This window comes from Zootoca vivipara, chromosome 1 (genome assembly GCF_965207765.1).
Source record: "Zootoca vivipara chromosome 1, rZooViv2.hap1.1, whole genome shotgun sequence".
Classification (NCBI taxonomy): Eukaryota; Metazoa; Chordata; class Lepidosauria; order Squamata; family Lacertidae; genus Zootoca; species Zootoca vivipara.
Window position 1 is genome coordinate 52,438,227 of NC_142582.1, and position 19,603 is coordinate 52,457,829.

Genomic DNA, 19,603 nt, shown 5'->3' on the forward strand with positions numbered 1-19,603 from the left:
CTATAGCCTGTTAAAAATAAATGTCTGATTTTTTTGGGGGGGGGGGGAAGTCCCTCACAACAGCCCTGAGATCTACAGCCAACTTAAATACCCTTGATACACCTGTACCTTGCATACAAAACAGGTAAGAAAATTATGTGTTACAATATCACTATCTTTTACAAATGACCAATGAGCTTTCAGCCCAAAATGTCATTACAATGTTCCATCTAAGACCAAGCAAGCTTACAGGCATCAACTATAGTAATGGGTCCTTTGACCTAGAATTGTGTGGTGTTCCTGGAAACACTCCTCTATTTGATATAAGCAGGGCTTTTTATATGGTACAATACTCTTGGCGTGCAGAAAATGGTAGACAATGCAGAATTTAGCATCATTTTTAAAGAAAAGTTCCTGGTCCTCATGACTTTTAAGGTATGCTGGAAAATGTAGGGGTAATGCTTGCTAAAATCTTAAAGCTGTATTTCTAAGGGCTGAGAATAGGGCTTCAAGTACCTAGTTTAGTTCAATGTCCATCTCCCATCTCTAGCTAAGTTGGCATAATTATTTCTTTTTTTTAAACCCACAAAGCTATGCAAAATGAACAAGGTTGTGTAACTGATGTAAGTTAAGAGAATTCAGTTTTTCTGGACACAGAATTTCGATTGCCTGAGTACAAAATTTTAATAGCATGGGATACACAAGTCCCTATATATAGGGAGGATAAATTACCCACTGGGTTCTCTCATTCAGACTGGAGTTGCCCTTGGATTTGAGCTCACATTGCAATCAATATGCAGACCCGCATGTTTTTTCTTGAAATTTTTATTCCAAAATCCACCCCATGAAACAAGGTCTCCCTTCAGAGGCTGGTATCTTCTCTTCCCCCTTTCACTTGTCTCTCATTCCTGTGGTAATATGTTTGAGGAAAGATTCTCTAAAACCATTATTGGCAAATGATTAGAAAATGAAAAAATCCCAACTAGCTCCCCTCCCTTTAGCCCCAAATATCCCCCAACCCTAAACATGTCAACCGAGAGAGCGCAAGACTTGGTTTCTTTTACCCTTAATGTTTACATTTAATTTTAAAGCACAACATTGGAGATTGACTCTAAGTTAGCAACAAAAAATATATATTTACAATTTCTTCCAAAAAAACAAACAAAAGAACACAAAAGAACAACCAAACCCTTTTAGACAATAGTGACTTTCTTTAGGGAGATTTATTTAGGGAGCGTGTTTTTGTTTTAAATCACTAAGTGATTTCATATATAATTTCTCTTTCCTTTATGTCATCACTTGCCCTCTTGAGGTGGGGGCCAGTTTAGGCATTGAAGTTTCACAATTTGCTTTGAAGTTTAAGCCACAGTCATTTGAGGGCCACATTTGAGAAGGCTGCAGGACAGCGAAGCCAATACCCCACCCGATCAGTCTGCTACTTGTTTTATCCCTCTTGCCGCAGGACGAGATTCTTCCCAGACTAATGCTCCCGACATGCCAACTTGCTGCATTTCAGCACTTCTCCGGCTGACCAATGCATATGGAGAGTTGTGAAGGTGCTCCCACTTTGGAAAAACAAAACAAAACACAAAATATCCAGAGCCTAGAGATCTCCGTGGGAGTTATCTGGGCTGATACACTTGAACCTCCTATTTATGGCTATTCTCACCTTCCTCTTTTGAAAGAAAACAAAAGCAAGAGATTGATTCTACAATATTTTTTTTCCACAGGAGCCAACACAACAAGGCAGAAGGTTTCCACTTCTAGAAGAAGATCAGTGGGCGTTTTTTTTTTTTTGTAGAAAAATTCAATTTGCAGCAAAGCTCCTGTGTACTGAGGCACTCTGGAACTCATCACACTAGCATTGTCCTCTCGGCAAAGAAGCCTGCTCCTCATGTGGAAGTGAGGGGGAACCTCTGGAATTCAGTAGATCTAGATATTCATCCCCCACCCCCATCAGTGCAGGGGAAGCTGCTCTTCCCTGAGGCTCAGGTGCCGCAGCATTCAATGCAATTGGGCTGGGCAATTTAGAGAGCTATGGGGTGGATTCCTCCCCCTCCCTTATTGCTTCAGAAGCAGCGAGGGTGCATTGGGCTTTCCTCCAGATTCCTCCTTTCCCTTGCTGCGCAGACACTGGAGAGCTCTTTTTTGCCATGCGAGGCTCAGAGGGGGAGGCGGGGTGAAGGGCAGTCTAATTTGTGCTATCGCTATGGGGAAAGAGAGCAGAGTGCAAAGTGTGCATTCAAACCCTGACAAGCTCAGACAGCTGGAAGGAGTGTCCAGTCACTCGGGCAGGGGGAAATAAAATAGGGTTCCAAAATATTACCTTTCTTTCTAAAGTGCAAAAAGCTCTCTGCTGCCCAAGAGAGAAGTTCTTTGGACCGGCCATTCATTGCAAAGAAAGAGAGGCAGCTAATGGGGAATTGACCCGTCTCCCAACTCAAGAGCCAACAGCTATGCACCTCAAGATGGAGGCATTTCTTCATCGGCCAGCATCTCCCAAGAATGCTCGTTTCCACAGACTATGGGACAGAGACCACTTCCGCTGGTGTAAGAAATCCCACTAGGTGCCTCCCAAGCCTCCAAGCTCTGTTGCAGCTTTCCCTCTACAAATACCGCCATCTTTTCAGAGGATGAACGTGCTCGCTTAACTCTCCTTCTTGGAAAAGTTGACGGCAAGAACATGGTTCCCTCCGTATGAACACTTAGTCACCCCCGCTCTAGTCTCATGTTGGAAGGTGCCTGCAGGTTGACCTGGGGGCACATGGAGAGTCCCTTACCAGACAAGAGGCACTGCTGCTGTAGACATTACACTACTGCTCTGCGTAATCAGCCCAGAGCAGTTGCTGCCCATTCAGCTGCTGAAGGGCAAGGAAAGGAAGCTTAGCAGAGTGTGGCAGGCAGGAGAAGTGACTCCCAAGCCCAATGACATATTAAGAAATTGCATACCAAGACAGCAGGGAAACAGGGAGCAAAAAAATGCACCTGTTCTACACCATCCAGGTCTGATCCTCCCCCCAGAATCTGATGGGTAAGTATAGTTGTTTTTTGTGGGATATAATGGTAGAGGGGGAAGGGTTGAGAAGAAAGGAAAGGGGCACGTTCCCCCTTGAAAATGCTGCTACAAAACATCAAGTTAGAGCATGTAGCTGATGAGCAAGCACCCCACAAGAGCACCCATCCAGCAATCTCGCCACTTCCTCAAATGCCTGGTGAGATTTTCTGGTCTGCAGAAGTCCCAAGGAGAGGAGGGACATTGCAGTCACAGTCAGACAGGTATCTTCCCTGCCTGTGGATGTGGGGGAAACGGGGGAGGGGAGGAAAGGGTCTGCTCTCCAAGAGGGGTTTGTCTGGGATCTTTCCTTCTCTTCAGTCTGTGTGTGGCGAATCTCTAGCTGATTTTCTGGATCAGCTTTTCATCAGACAGGCAATAGAGGCTGTTGATTGACAGGTCTGAGATGAAGTGCTCACAGGCCTTGCGGGTGATCTGCTTGCAACCACGCAGGTCTATCAGGGTTACGTTAGAGATGCGCCGCAGGTACAGCAGGGACTGGTCTGTGAGCTTATTGCAGCCTGTGGAGAGGATGACAAGTGTCATTATTTGCATAATGCCTAGTGCCACAAAGGTGTTCAGAGAACAAAACCACTGGTATAAATACTCAGAAAATACTAAGTGTCAAGACTCTTACATTACACAAATGATTCTTCTGGTTTGCAAGTGTGATTCTTCTATTCAAACTCTGACTTCAGAGCACTTGCTTGTTTGAATACCAACACACCTCAAGCTGATAAGACTGGCAACTTCTGACATCTTAATATGAACAAGTTTGACTTTTGTATTGTCAAGACACACATAGGCAGCCACTCTTTGTGAATCAGGCAACAGTGAACTATTAGACCCTTAGTAGCAGTTTCTGATGCTAGAGGGAGACAGAAAAGCTGAAACATGATTATTTCCCTTAAGGCTCATTTTCCATCTGGCATGATCTGTCAACCTGTATTGCCCATGGAGGTGGTGTGTGTTTCTGCTACATAGGGATACAAACTTCAAATATGTCACTACAAATACTTTTAAAGACAGTATTGCAGTATATCCATATCTGAATACTTGAAGATTAAGTGCAGGCTCAGATTACTATTTTGTTAACCCCACAAACAATGAGGGCTGTGGGGCAGGGTAGGCCTGTAAAAAAGGGAAATAACACTCGCCTCATCGTGAGGCTGCTGGGACTAAATCCTTCATTTATCCCTCTGGTCTGGAGCAAAAACTTCTTGTATAAATTTAGATATGTTTTCTCTTTCTTCCAGCAAAAGAGAAACCTCAGTGAGGCAAGAGGACATACAGCCTTTACAATAGGGGTAAATTTGTAAGGTGGGTGGAATTGCCCACCTGTCAAAATCCCTCGTGCAGCTGTGCCCAATAGCCAGCTGGCTGTTGGGTGGGGTGAGGAACCTCTGCACCAAGAGCTTTGCAAGCAGTGATGCAACAGACAGACAGCTGCCTGCTGGATCACTGCACAGGGCTTCCAGAGGGGTGGTCGAGTCAAAGCCCACTTTCCCTTGCAAATGCACAATTGGGAGCGCACCCTGGCAGCCACATCTTTACCTGCTTCACAGCTGAACTGCTGCTGATCAGAGGTTCCCCACCCATTTTACATGGTCCACAGCCCTTAGTATGTTGGGGGAAACGATCAAAGATGCACAAACCTGCCATGTTGATTTCAGTGAGCGAGTTTCGCGTGGAAGACCCCACAGCTGTTAATAGGTTGGCTGACTGGTCCGTAAGGTGATTACAGTGACTAAGATCAAGTCGTGAGAGCAGAGGCATGTGGCGAATGATGAGCCGGAGTGTGGCATCAGTTATGTCCAGCCCAGCCAACCGGAAGTCTATCATGTTACGGAGTTTGCTGCGATTGTCTTGGCCTGTAGGAAGATATGCAAGTAAGTTGGAAGGCACAGCCTCTTGTTTCTCTAGAGCATGCAAGTAGAAATTACACCCTCTGGTCAGAAGTTTTCCCTTTTAAGACCTGCATTGCATCCAACTCTTGTCAGCTTTCTCCCTTCCCCACCTCACTAGCAAGCACAACATCCTAGTATATCCAGAAGTCAAAACATACTGGGTTTATCTGATGGAGGTGTGAGCAAGTCCCGAATCTGAGGGTCCTTGATTCCTACTGCCCACCGAAGATCAAGTGTCCTGAGAAGGGGGCAGGTGGAGGTACTGAGAGCAGACACTGCTGACCAGGAGCAGCCTGCCAAGATGAGGTCTTTGAGGCCTGTAGCACAGCAAAAGATGGAAAATATTAGTGCCTTCTACTTCAGAACAGTTATGTTTCATGCAGTTAATAGCATGGCACTACCCCAATCCATCAGAGAATAAAACAAAACTAATGATCTATTTTGAGCCCTCATTTCAGGTTAAGTAGGAGTGACTTCCCCACCCGCAGTTTAGGAGATATATTTGGCCCCCAAGCCAATTTTTGAGGCTTGTCAAGGCTCCACTGCAGAGCTTTCCAAACTTTTCATGCTGGGGACACACTTTTTAGACAGGCATCATTTCGTGACACACTAATTCAGTCTTACTAGCAAACCTGAGGTTAAACTAACCCCTTTCCTGCCGCTGGAGAAGCGCAGGGAGCATTCGCACGACACACCAACACACTAACGTGTTGCGACACAGTTTGGAAAGCTCTGTTTTACTGATTCTGCTGGCAGCAGGAAAAAGAAATTTAAAGAGTAGACACAGCGATGGGGGGTGGGTGGGGGGTGGAGCCCATTGCTCCTATGAGGATGCAAATTGTTCCCACCTCAGTCATCATATCAATCAATTGATGAACTGAGAGGAGTGATAACCCCCTTCCTCAGCTGACCTGCACAGGTTAGCTGAGAGGGCATTGTGGTTTCTCCTGTGTGCAGCAAGTATGTGGGTAACTATATCCACTGCTGGCAAGTGGACCTAGGAGAGTATAAGCATGTACTATTTGCTTTTCCAAAGAACCTGCATAAAAGTCTGTTTCAATAGAACTAATCTGTGCATTGAAAAGCACACAGAGCTGGAAGTTGAAGTGGGAGTCACTCTGCCATCTTCCGTCTTTCAGCTTTATGCACTTTTCAAGGGGGGGAAATGTAATCACTCTCATTACCAATAAGCTGGGGTTCAGGTAGTGGGTGCCAGGGGGAAACCTCAAGGGTTCCACTGCACTCACAGGCACCACAAAGTTGACCTGTATAGTGGAATGTTCAGTTTAACTCAATAATGTTGAAACTGACGCAAATAGTGAAGATGCACCCACCCAGCTGCCTAAAACACAAACCTGGTAGTCTGTTGATGAGCCAGGTGAGCTGTTTTCTGGAAATATTGGTCCAGCTGAGGTCAAGGCTAACTGGCTGCCTCCTGATTATGCCACCCAGTGCCAGGGGTGTGATGGACTTGTACCTGCTTAAGTCAATCTTCGTCCACAATCTCCTGTCACCACACCTAATTGAGACACACTGTGTTAGACTAGAAATACTCCTTTCCACAAACTCTTTATACCTCTTGGTTTCTGACCAATTATTTGTGGCAGAGTCTTTTACTGAGCAGTAGTACTTATGTCTTTTGAAACCGAGGAGAAGAGAAAAAGCCCTCCTAGTCTGTGATGAGTAGGTAACCCAAATTCTCTTCTCTTGGACTTTGTCAACTCCCCTCAGCCCTTCAACAGGTGTATCTGGTACAATATTGTCTTTCCTTTGAGACACTTAAATTTATTCTTTCCACAGGGATAATATAAATATGGCTCTTGAAGATCACTGAAAAAATAGCTAAAGTAACTGACTATGAAGGCTACTGCTAGACACACCTTTAAGACTATTCTTTTCCATCTATGAAACATTATAGTACTAAAGCACACTTTAACCGCTAGAAAACTACACATTATATATCTACCAAAGAAAATCGGAATTAAGGTAGCAGGATGGATATATGTTCACCTTCCTAACATCATGATCCTAGATCTCCTCTGTGTAAACATATTCAAGGTAGAGGGCAACCCGCAAAATCTTATTTGGGAAATGAGAAAACTTGTAAGACACTTTAAACTAATTCATTATTCACAGCCGAAAACGAAAATCAGGAGTGGAAAAGAATTTTTTTGTTGATACAGTAATAAAAAACTTACAATATTTTCTAATTGATCCAAGACAAAAATCAGTGCATTCCTTTGTGACCAAGAATTTGTATTAAGGGACTCTACATCATCACCTATTTAAAAATGTGTGCTTTTGAGAAGTTGTTGATGAATGAATAAAGTAATGTCTTTCTGATATTTATGTTTCTCTAGACTCTCACACTGCTGGTCGGAATACACATCGGGTAAGACTGTCTTGCTGTAGGGGTGAGCAATGCCCATGTATTCTCCTTGGAGTCTTAAGCTTCTAATTCTGAAACACCTGAGATGCTATCCTATTTATTACATTTATACCTCACCCTTCCTCCCATATGATCCCAGGGTGGCAACATCACTTCATACCTTGAAATCTGAGGGGCTCAACTACTGATTTAAATATCTACTCCTCATAGTAGGAGGGCTCTTGCTTACCCCTGAGGGCTGGAATACTCCTCCTACATTAAGTTATATCCAGATATGACATTTTAGGATGCCTCTGGCCTATCAGCAGAATATCCTTAAAGCTTTCAGCTTTGATTCTGTGTTCATTGTAACATGTCTTTTCTAATACAATTAATTGGCTAAGGTGGGATACTACACCAGTAACATTTGTGTACTGTATATTGGCTGACTGAGAATAGCTATATCTTATCTGCTCTAGCTCTCCATTGCGGAATTTTTTGAATTGGGCATGCTTAATTTTTCTGACTTTTAGCCTTTGAATCAATCTTCATCTTAGAAAGTTTTGGGGGGTTGGAGAGGCAAGGAATCTGAGGTTTTCGGCTCATGCTTGAAGACAGGTCCTCCTTAAAGATGGCAGCATTTAGGGAAACTGAAGCTGGGAGTTGAACTAGTCTCTCTCCCTTTTTCAGAGATGGGCTTCTTAAGACACATAGGGAGAAAGTATCCTCAATCTGAGGATTTTACTTCTAATCTAGGTCCAATGGTTATATAGAATAAGTACAGAACTAGCAACTCAGGTGCATAGAGTTGCTTAAGCAAGTTCTTAGGATTTAATAGCCCTAGGCCATCATTTTAATTCCTATTGGTTACACACAGCTTTACCAGAATGCAGCAACACATGGAGTTTGGTCAGATGATACCCAAATGATGAAAGACTAGTAGGATAATTATCCAAGAATGGCTGCACTAGATGAGATCAAGATCTCTCTACGCCATTTTGTTTTCAGCAGTAACTAGGCATGGGAACTCAAAAGCAAGACTTAGACATTATACTGGTGCTGAAGGTGGAGATTCAATTTTTAGTAATTGTTACAATCCACCAACAGCCTTGTCTAATCCTCTTTAAAAGGCACCTGAGCTTGCAACTAACACTACACCCTGTGACATGAATTCCACAAGTTTATGCACTGTATTATTAAATACAGTTGCTTTCTGCCTTCTGCCCAAATTGCCCCTTTTACATTTGCATTTTATATATAAATTTGCAAGATGTAGTCCAGCACACAGAATTGGACCCAACAGGCTTAGGGGTTTAATAAAAAACATTCTGAAAAAGAGAGAACTACTATTAAAATAGGAGGTGGATCCAGTTCTGCAGTCACTTACCATTTGTACCAGGTTTTGCATACACGCATACATTCACAAAGCTCCCTGCGAGTGAGATAACGGAAGACAGACATCCACACCTCTTTTTGCATCCAGATTTCCTCACTATCTGGAGCCCTGCCTCCTTGACCATTCAGTCTGGCTGTCCCACTCTCCTCTGCACTGTCCTCTTCCTCCTCTGCACTTTCCTCCTCCTCTTCATCCTCAGCTCCTTCTTCATCTCCACCCCGCTGAGGTGCTCTGGCTGAACTTTGGCGCATGACCACACGAGGAGAGTGCCGCAGATTAGTGGAGGAGGCAGTGATTGCCTGCAGCTTGGGCACAATGGAAGTGCCATGCATGTCTTTGGTAGGTCTTTGTAATGTGACTGTAAGAAAGGATCCATGGAGCTTGGCCTTTTCTACTTCTGAAAGCTCTTTCTTGCCACTAGGGTTGTTTTCTTTTTCCCGCACCACTGTGCGCTCTGTGCCTTGCAGCCGAAGTAGCTGGCGTCTCTTAAAGCGTTCATCCCGGCTAGGCCCGTGATGGTCACTAGGACCGGCCCCCGGAGAGGACCGTGTCACTATGCTTCGTGGTGACACAGGGTCATGTATTAGCTGCAGCATTGGGGTAGGCGAATGTGGTGGTGGTGGAGTCAAAGGTTCCTCACAGCTTCGCAAAGGACGCAGAACTTTGGCTTGGACTGTGTCATCATCGCCATCATCCATTTTCCGCTTCTAAAAAGTGAGTGGCAACAAGTTACCATTTTAAAGACCAAAACAGGAGGGAGTTAGATTTTGAAATTTATATGGTAGAATGCATTCCATTTAAAAGTAAAATGCATCAGGGTGGGTGATGCTCATTATTATAAGCTATTTTACTTTCTCACTGGTGTCAGTGAAGGAAGTGAAATTTACATTCTTCGCTGTCGTTATTTTTCCAATAGCCAACTCTATTAAAGTGCAGGACACCAGCATTTAAAACTGTGCTTGCTCTCCATTTGCTTCTGGGCATAATGTGAAATGCTTGTTCTGGACTATAAAGCTCCAAGCAGCTTGGGTCGCTTAAGTATACGTCACCCAGAAGCCAGCTTCCCCACACCCACTACTGAGATGAACATGGGCAGCCCTGCTCTCAATCTCATCTCCAAAAAATGATACAAAGAGAACAGTGTATCCAGCTTTATTGGAGCAAAGGCAAGCTTAAAAACAAAACAAAACAAACAAAAAATGAACGGTGCTTCTTTATCTTTAGGGCTGATAAAAATATTTATGGGGTTGATTTAAAGGAAAGCAAGACAAAACTTTAAAATAAATTTAGCATGTCTTCATTTTCTTAGTTAATAAACACTTTTATAGTCCTAACGTAAATAAGCTCTTCTAAAATAGTAGTGGCAACGGCTTTACTAAATTTCCTACCTCAGAGATTTTAGGTTAGAAACATTGGGATGGAGAATAATTCAGCTAAGTTTTATTCCGAATAGACTTTGTGAAATTAACGAACCTAACTTTGAAATTAATGAACATGACGTAAGTTAGGTTCATTAATTTCACAAAGTCTATTCTGAGTAAAACTTAGTTGAATGCCATCCATTAATTCCCCTTTGTCTAGTCAGCACAGTGTCCTGCTGGTGTTTGACTACAGTTCCCAGCATCCTTGACCACTGGCCACGCTGACTGGGGTTGATGGATGTTCAAAAACATATGGATCATATGCCTGATCTAGTTGGTATGTTAAAAGATCAGATAAAAGAATTGTAAATTTTCACTACTCCTGTAGATAAATGAACTTGCAGAAGCCAAGGAAGAACACAAACTGGGCTAACCCACATGCCACTTTTCTCTTAAGAAAACTCTTTAGGATGATACCATTGTTGTACTTTAGCTTATGGCTTACCGTGTTTCTCCGAAAATAAGCCATACCCTGAAAATATGCCATACCCCGAAAATAAGCCATAGTGACAGGCAGTTTAACCTTGTAGGTTAAACTGTACCATACTTAAAAAAAAAAGGCATCCCCTGAAAATAAGCCACCATGTGTTTTTTTGAGGGAAAATAAATATAAGACGGTGTCTTATTTTTGGAGAAACACGGTAGCTACAGCAGAGGGACAGGAAACAAAGTTTACAGTGATACAAATCAAAGACAATGTTACTCTACCACTGCAGAAGATGTCTGAAAGAAATGCTTAATGTACAGTATTATTAAAATTGCGGCTCTTTCCAAGTTGTATCCCTTTGTAAACCTCAGGCTTATCCTTTTCCCTTTGAAGCAAAATTTACATAAAATACAGCAGCTGCACACAATCTATTGACATCAGGGTCTACAGATGTAATGCAAACACATTCTTGTCACTACATATGAAGACAGATTTTCTGGCATTTATAGTTAAGCTGAATTCCTAAAATAATTGTTGAAAGCCAATGGGAACCTGCATTGACATGAATGGAAATGATCATCATCCCCAGGGAGTCTCAAGTCCTTGAAGGAAGTATGCTCTATGTATGGTACCTACTGTCTCTAAGCAAAGTTTTCTGAAAGCAATATGTCAAGGTAGCCATATTACTGTACAATTCTACGAAAATGACTCAAAAGTAAACTCCATTGAGTTCAATGGGGTTCACTCCCAGGCAAATAAAAATAGGACACCAGTCTTAATCATGACAGAGTTCCTCCCCCCACTGGTCTCCTAAAACCAAAATGACAGAAGAACTACTTTGTTTTCTGTATCAGTAAAAAAAAAAAGAACAATGTAGTGTTTTTGAAGGAACAGATTATTGCAACAAGGTTACCATGCTGTGGTTAGGAAGTTAAAGGCTGTCTTTGGCCCTTTGTTAGTACCGTATTTTTCCATGTACCATATTGGCCTGAATATAAGCTGCTCTTTTGTTTCCAAATTTCGACCGTGAAAAGTTAAAGTGCGGCATAAATTCATGACCTTACAAAAATGGGCTTTTACAATATCGCTGTTCAAACAGACATATGATAAAATGGAATGGGTGTGAATGCCTGTGGAATTTTAAGAGAGTGGCTTATATTCGGGTATTGTCCTTTTTTTGTTTTGCCCCCTTGAATTTTAAAGGTGCAGCTTATATTAGGATGCGGCTTATATTTGGGCCAATACAGTGTAGGACACCTCCATGTATAAAACAACCCCTATTTTCTTGAACACATAATTAAGAAATTGGGCCTGAGCCCAGGCCACTTGCACCAGAGCCCAATCCTGACCCCAGGCCACCCCACCAGAGCCCATTCACCATCTATGTATAAGACGACCCCCAGTTTTTGACTTAAAACAATTAGCCAAAAAATAGAATAAAATTGACGTATACATGGAAAAATACGGTAATAATCCATTTTACTAAATTTTCCTCGCTTCCTACCAGTAAAAACACACACAACCATTTTCAATAATGGAGCTAGCAAAGTAGAGAGGTGACCTGAGTATATTTTTGGATGATTTAATTAGGGTCCATTAAAAAGAATGGTGTGTGGGGAGAGCCTCCTTTCTCTTCTTTACCTAACTAGGCTATAAACCTTTAGCCATTTATCGGGGAGTAAGTCCCATTGAACTTAATGGGAACTCTCAGTAGAAACTATGCATGGCTAGTAGTTAAACAAAATGTTTAGTCTAGAAAATAATTGCCGTATTTTTCACTCCGTAAGATGCATTTCTTCCCTCCTAAAAAGTAAGGGAATGTCTGTGCATCTTATGGAGCGAATGTGTGGTCCCTGGAGCCGAATCGCCTGAGTGTGTCGCGCACCGTTGCCGCGCCCTTGTGGCTTGCTGTCAGCCTCCCCTTTCCCCTGAAGCCACAGGAAGGTTTGGGAGCGGCGGGCAGGCTATGCGATGTTGCCTCACGCTTCCCGGGCTGCTCTCTTTGAGAGAGGCTTTGCTGACGGCCTCTCTTTTCCCCTGATGGCTCCGGAGATGTTGGCTGGAGGATGGTGAGAAGAGGCAGCTGCCAAGAGAGGGGAGGAAGAGGGCGGAGAGGAGGGGGACCGAGAAGCAGGGTGAAGGGAGAGGTGGTAGGTTGCCGCAAGTGGAGAGTCATGGTAGAGGGCAAAGGAGAGGCGGCAGCGAAGAGGAGAAACTGCAGACGTCACCTGAGGAGTTTGGGCAAATGGGATGGAGAGGAGGCAGCTGGAAAAGGGGCTTGTGCTGCTTGGGAAGGGGGAGAAAAAAGTGGGGAGAAGGAAAGCCTCCCAAGCCTCTGCGGGAGGAGAGTGATCCCTGCAGAGGCTTAGGGTGGAAGCTGCGCCCCGCCAACCATATGGCTAGTGGGTGCGCAGCTTCTCTCCCAAGCCTCTGCGGGGATTGCTCTCCTCCCTAGGAGGCTGTGATTCAGAGTATTTTTTCTTGTTTTCCTGCTCTAAAAACTAGGTGCGTCTTATGGAGCGAAAAATATGGTGGGTAGCAATATACTGCATGAAAGCTTGCAATTCTACAATTACTTAAAGTACGTATATAGGTAGCAGTTTGTCAGCTTATGGGTAGGCAAACCTATGGGTAGGCAACCTACATACAATGAGTGTACTGGGCCCAGAAAATCCTATTGGCATTCCAGAGCACCTGCAAGTGAAGTTACTGGAAGTACCATCTCTCTTCCCAGATCACTTCCTTAAAGGACATGCTGGGCCCATACCATCTGAATCCATTCATTTGGCTATAGTATGAACTCTGTTCCCAACTGCCCTCATGTTAGTTACATTAAGGTTGAAGAAATTGGACTTTGTCACTTAGTGAAAGCTGAAGGGTTATGTGGTTCTAATAAAATGTCACCAAGCTGCAGAATACAAGTGGGAACACTAGCTGCACACATGCACCCAACTTTGAAGATAAGTAGCTGATGTGAGGAACGAGTCAATTGTTATACTAGACTTGAACCATGCAGTATTTATTTGTATCAGCATCTTAATTTGCCAATTCAAGAATGTGCTGTTAGATTCAATTTTCAAACAGATGTTAAGGGAAGGGTTCAGCCAATTTCTTCACTCTGCTAAGCTATGGCTTATTTAAAAGCAGATCTCCATCACAAAACATGTAGGAGAAACATGCCCCTGACTGCCATGGTCCAAGTTCCCCAAGGCTGGAATGAAGTGCTGCAGGGCACTATTCTAACAGAATGCCAGATCGTAATAACTCCTGTGATGGTAATAAGAGATTACTAGTCCCTTTCCCCCACCCCTGCTTGCCTTCACTGGGATGCTCTTTGCTGGGGGAGCAGGCACAACTCTACGCAGGATCTTGCAATTGTATTTCTCCCAGGGCAGTCTTGTCAGTTTCTGCCATTGATAACAAGTCCACTGCTTGGTTGATGGAAGTTGATTTTGCTGCCCTTCCAGGAACTGTTTCTCCAGCAGGATGTCACAGTTCATGTGCTGATGAGCTCTCTGCAGATGCCATGAAGGTGGCGGTGGAAAAGCTGTAAAGTGGCTCCATCATGTAACATGGTATGGTGTCACCAGTGCTCATTTCCAGGTGGAACTCTTTTACTCAACAGAAGAGGCTCACCTAGTGCTCACCTCACACTCGTGTGGCTCCTGCTAAGCCTTCCCAAAGTGCATGAGGATAAACACCCAGGATACCCAAAGAACCTCCTCACCCCAATGCCTTAGGTACAGGTTAGGTGCAAACAGTGTGCCTCTTCAATACCCAAGAGTAGCATGCAACACATGCGCCAATGTTTGAAAATCCATTTCTTACCTGGCCTTTCTCCGACTCATCTCCCTTGTAGCACTTCGGACACTCCCAGCAGTTGGGCAATTCATCATTCAGTAGCCCTTCCCCATCCATCTGCAGAGGAAAAAATACACAAAGGTGATTTCCAGCAATGCATTTGTTCCTGACACTCCTGTATTGAGATGAGTCAAGTAGACCTTCTTACCTGTAGACAACCTGGGTGAACAATCTCATTGCAGATGCAGCACTCCATTAGCTTCTTCTCAAAGTCCTGCGAATCCTCATTCTTATCTACCTCCCCACAAAGTACACATGTAACAGAGTGAGGCAGTCTGGGCTACAAAGCAAACGAACAGTGAAACAGGAAGTTATACCACAGGCTTGCTTCTAAGATTCAGGGGATGGTTATCCCACTTCCCCAACCCCATTTGCCTCTATGCACTGCACTGAAGGACATTAACTACTTTCCAAATGCCAACCACATTTGTTCCCAAGGCTTTTCAATCAACCTCATTAGTTGCTCTTTTGCCTTTTGAGAAATACGACAGGTTTCATTCCCTACTTTTAGAACCTTCCACAGAGATAAGCAATTTCCCCACCCAATATACCACAGGACTCACCGCCAAGCACTGCCGTAGTACACAGGACTGCTTCATACGACCAGGCCCCCCAAACTTCTTCATATCCCTGCAGTAGTGGCACATGCCACATTCACCTTGCAAGCAGGCCTTGCATTTACGACATCGTACCCGCCTTCTGCGGGCACCAGACACTATAGGAGAGACTGTAGGTCTCACAGTTGCTGGCCGTGGCGCGGGTTTCATGGTGTGTGGCTTGGTGATAGGGATGGTAGGTAATCTTAACTTTGGCCGAGCCTGAAGCTTGAGCTGTCATTGGTGGGAGGGGAAAAGACAGCAAGAAATTAGGAGGCTCATATAATCAACCAAGGAAACAATAATCTGTCAGAAGAGATCCAGATGACAGATGCATGAAGTTTAAAGTCAGGAATTTGGAACAGAAGAGATTATGCATGGAAAGAATTAGGACTTTGATCTCAGAGGCACAGTGTTTAAATAATGGACTTGTGTTTTATCATTAACCAATTCTGGATTTGGGCAATCACATCTCCTAGAAAGTGAAGCCATGATCATGATCCTCCTGGTTTCTTTATCCTCATATTTATACTGCACTTCATTTTAATATCTGCGATTTGTGCCCAGACCTACTCTGCCACTACCCTTATTCCTATACTGGTGTAAGGTTCTTTTCTTGGTTCTTTGGTTTAAATTATGAGGCTATTCTTGTCAACTGACAACACTTTCCAGCACATAACTCCTGTTCCCTCCACCAAGTCTCCAAGCTATTTGAGTTAAGTCATGGATCCATTATTTACCTTATCCCTCTTTGGCCACTGGACAATAGGAATTCCAGTAAGTGCCAGTTTAGGATCGCTGTTTGCGTACTCCTCCAGCAGCAGCTATAGCAGGGTTAAGAAAATAAAATAAAAATCAGTTTTTATATTTATATGGTATTTCAGAATAATTCAGTACATTTTCTTAGTAATCCTAACAACAATTCTTGAAGGCAGATCAGTGTTCTTGTTCCCATGTTACTGATGAGGGTCAAGAGATGTGGTTTGCCTAAGGATACCTGACAGAGATTAGATTTGACCAGAGCCCCCCTGCCTCATGACTCACACACGTAAAAGTCATTGTCGAAACAAAATAAAAACATTCCGTCCAGCAGCACCTTAGAGACCAACTAAGTTTGTCATTGGTATGAGCTTTCGTGTGCATACACAGTGTGTATCTGAAGAAGTGTGCATGCACACGAAATCTCATACAAATGACAAACTTAGTTGGTCTCTAAGGTGCTGCTGGAAGGGATTTTTTCATTTTGTTTCGACTACGTCAGACCAACACAGCTACCTACCTGTAATTAAAGTCATTGTGTTAGGGAAAATAAAATGATGAAGCATGATCAGAAATTAAGGTCTGGGTTAAGTGTGGTCTCTTCCACAATGTAGCAAAGCCCTCCACCCAACCAATATGCCCATGTTTATCCCATAAGTTATACTTCTCAAAACAGCACAGAAACACAGTATTTTCAACCATACTGTTTTCTATCTCACACATGGGCTAGATCATTTCTATGCCACCAACCAATGACCAGGTTCTAGCAAAAGTGGTTGCCATCCTGAGACAGGATTTCCTCCCGCCTGGCTCTTTTAGCCTTGTTCCTGATTCTGTTGTCCACCTTACCCACCCACTCTTGACTGCCATTTCAGATGTGCTTTATTTACTTGAGGTTACTATGGTTACATTGCTGGCATCCCCGTGTGCAGGGAGTGCAGTGTCTCTAGCTGCCAAGAGGCAAAGAACACTGCATGGGCTGGGCTCACTCTCCCTGGCACTAACAGAGCAAGGGGATTCATATTCCCATCTGAAGCTGCCTATACAGGGAAGTTGCTTTCCAGTAGGACAGATTAATTTAAAGTCACCAAGAAAGGCGTGCAATTCACAACGACAATTTACAATGAAGTTTCCAACTGTCCAATAAATGGTTCCTAAATAAGCAATGTTAACTGGTTGCTACAAACAATTAAAACATCTGTCTACGACTAAATAGAGCAAGTCTTCTTATTAACCAGGGAACACAGTCCAAAATACCTGGTCATGCAGCATACATGCTTTTTCTGCTGCAAACTGTATCTGCTTAAAGAAATGCACTTTTTGATAAAGAATGTTTGGTTCTCTACCAGCATGTAAGAACACCAAGCAAAATCATTTAAGATTAAATGTCCAGAGCTTTCCATAATCAAGGGCTAGTAATTTATCAGCCAGAATGTTTATTAATGCCTGACTTAAGATATCACTTTTTTAAAACTGGATCATTCTATAACATAGAACAGCACCTTAATTTAAGTAAAGGGGGGGGGAGAGAGAAAGCAATTCAATGTGTTTGACTCAGGATAGATACTAATATAACTACCTACTGAAAGTCCACAAAATGCAATGGGGTCAACTCTCAAGTAAATGGATGTGGGACTGCAGTTTAAATGTTTGTTTAGTAATTGGATTTTTCAAAAAAAAAAAACCAACTTAAATCCGGTTTATTTTAAAAAGAAGCACCATCAGTTTTTATCCACTCTGCTTTACAGCTGCTTCTCCACCCTTCAAGAGAAGGTTGTGGGTGTAAGGAAGTGGCTGTTCGGCTAACCCAGCAGAATGTGCAGTCCCCAAGCCCCACCCTTTCCCGTACAGCGTCTACTTATGAGGAAAGGTCGGCATTTGAGGGCATGAAGACACATGCTTCACGGGGCAGAGGGGGAAACGCACTATATGCATCAGCCTGGGGCACTTTAGGGGTGGCTGCACAGACGTGCAAACTCCGGGGGTGGGAACACCCAGCTTCACCGACTCACGCGGATGTTAGGAAAGAGTAGCCCCCACCCCGCCCCAAGAATAAGAAGAAGTCTATCACTGATCTGAAGTAGAAAACGTGCCGTTCCCAAACACTCAAAGAATGCAAACCAACTTGGGAAAGGAAGACGCGGGCTCCGAACCTGTAACAACCGATATAAGGGAGTCCCTGCATTCCAAGCTTACGAACTCCTCCCATAGAAAGAACCATTCAAACAAATGCAGAGAGGAACCGTGGAAGGGGAGTCCCGGGTGATCCTATCCTGCATGGATGTTGGAAGCAGCTCTCTCCCTTCCCCCACCCGCCAGCGGAACCCTGCTGAACACCCCCCCCCCGTTCGTGTCTGCCTGACCTTGCGTGCTTCGTTCCACGGAAGGTGCCGAGAGGCTCGGAGGAAGTTTCCGAGTCCCTTTGTTTTCTATTCTGCCAAGTTGCAGGGCTTCGGTTTCGATCCTCCCCCCACTATGTAATTTTAACTCCAGCACAATCCTCCTCCTTCACACGAGCGGCTCAGGAAGCGCGATCCCAACTCCGCCAGCACCAGCGGCTGCCCGGCGCCAGCAGCATGTTCCTTCCAGAACCCTTCAGCGGAAGCTTCCTGCGCCCGCAAACAATGCTGCTGCGTCACCCACATGCAGTTCCCAGCAATGCTTTGCAACGGAAGATGGCAGAAGAGAAAGGAGACCGAGAAAACCAAGCGAGAAACAGGACGGCAAAGCCGTTCTGCTGCAGAGTTGGGAGGGGGCCGGGCCAAGCCGCTGGCTGCTTGCTGATTGGTCGAGACGGCAGCCGAGGCAGCCTCTCCCCCCCGCCCCCACTACTACTGCAATTGGAGAATCCGGGGCCAGCACCCGAGGGGAGGGCTGGCTGGGGCAGACTTTATAGAGAACAGGACAGAAAGCTTTTCACCCGCCCAGCGCGCTGCAGCTACGACCCCGTTTTCCAGTATCCCCCTACCTCGCTATGCCCTCAGAAACAACTGCCGCTTAACGACGACGCCCTCTCAACACCCATAATGACGTTTTAACTCCGAAGAAGGCACATGCCCAAGGTGTCCATGCCGTTCATCGTCAGAGAGGTGGAAATAGATACTTTGTTGCAACATATCAACCCCTGTTCAATCTATTTGAAATCTTAAGACAGCCTCCTCCAACCTAGAATCCACAACATTCTATTTAAGACGTCTGAATTACCCTCTTCAATGCTGCAAGATCTCTCTCTCTCTCTCTCTCTCTCTCTCTCTCTCTCTCTCTCTCTCTCTCTCTCTCACACACACACACACACACACACACACACACACACACAAATCAACATTTTGTAGGTTTCAGAATTCAATGCGTTAGCGAACTTGAGATGTCAACTAGCAATGATAAGCAGATGCTAGACCAGTCAAACAGGTATTACTGGGTGAACTAGCATAACTGACTAGTTGAGTACTATTTGGTTATAACCTCTGCCTACACATTAGAAGGCTAAAATAAAAGTAGTTAAGCTAGATAGATGTAAAGCATTTGTAAAGCTTCTACCACAAATGGTACAGCAAATATCACTAGGTTACAAGCTCTCTGAGTCTTAAAAGTGCCAGTCTCAGACATTAAAATTGCTCACATTCGCAGCTGCAATCTTCTGTGTATCACAGCTGCCAAATGGTACATCACCTTGCACCATGCCAATATGAAATATACGTATATCCTTTGATATGCCTTTTATCATCCTTTTCCCTCCATTTTATCCGTTAGGCCAGTTTGGAGCAGATCCCAGAGCCTACATAAATGAAATGTATGACAGGAATAGCTGTGGAACAGTCTCCCATGAGAGGTGGTAGG

The 19,603-nt window shown here is 44.1% G+C and overlaps 1 protein-coding gene across 3 annotated transcripts in view; it reads right to left on the reverse strand.

The window, feature by feature from the left end:
• Positions 1–638: 638 nt before the first annotated feature.
• KDM2A (lysine demethylase 2A) overlaps positions 639–19,603 on the reverse strand; it is a 57,129-nt gene continuing 38,164 nt past the window's right edge. For 2 of the 3 annotated variants that reach the window (XM_035125521.3, XM_088663830.1), the window contains exons 14-22: positions 15,748–15,831; positions 14,975–15,241; positions 14,560–14,691; positions 14,379–14,468; positions 8,694–9,409; positions 6,294–6,457; positions 5,097–5,255; positions 4,687–4,902; positions 639–3,552 (exon numbers count right to left, since the gene is read on the reverse strand). In XM_035125521.3, coding sequence (XP_034981412.1) covers positions 3,371–3,552; positions 4,687–4,902; positions 5,097–5,255; positions 6,294–6,457; positions 8,694–9,409; positions 14,379–14,468; positions 14,560–14,691; positions 14,975–15,241; positions 15,748–15,831 — 2,010 coding nt within the window. In that variant the 3' untranslated portion in view covers positions 639–3,370. Of the gene's footprint in view, positions 3,553–4,686; positions 4,903–5,096; positions 5,256–6,293; positions 6,458–8,693; positions 9,410–13,867; positions 14,066–14,378; positions 14,469–14,559; positions 14,692–14,974; positions 15,242–15,747; positions 15,832–19,603 lie in introns of all 3 variants that reach the window. The other variant, XM_088663841.1, reaches the window with a different exon arrangement.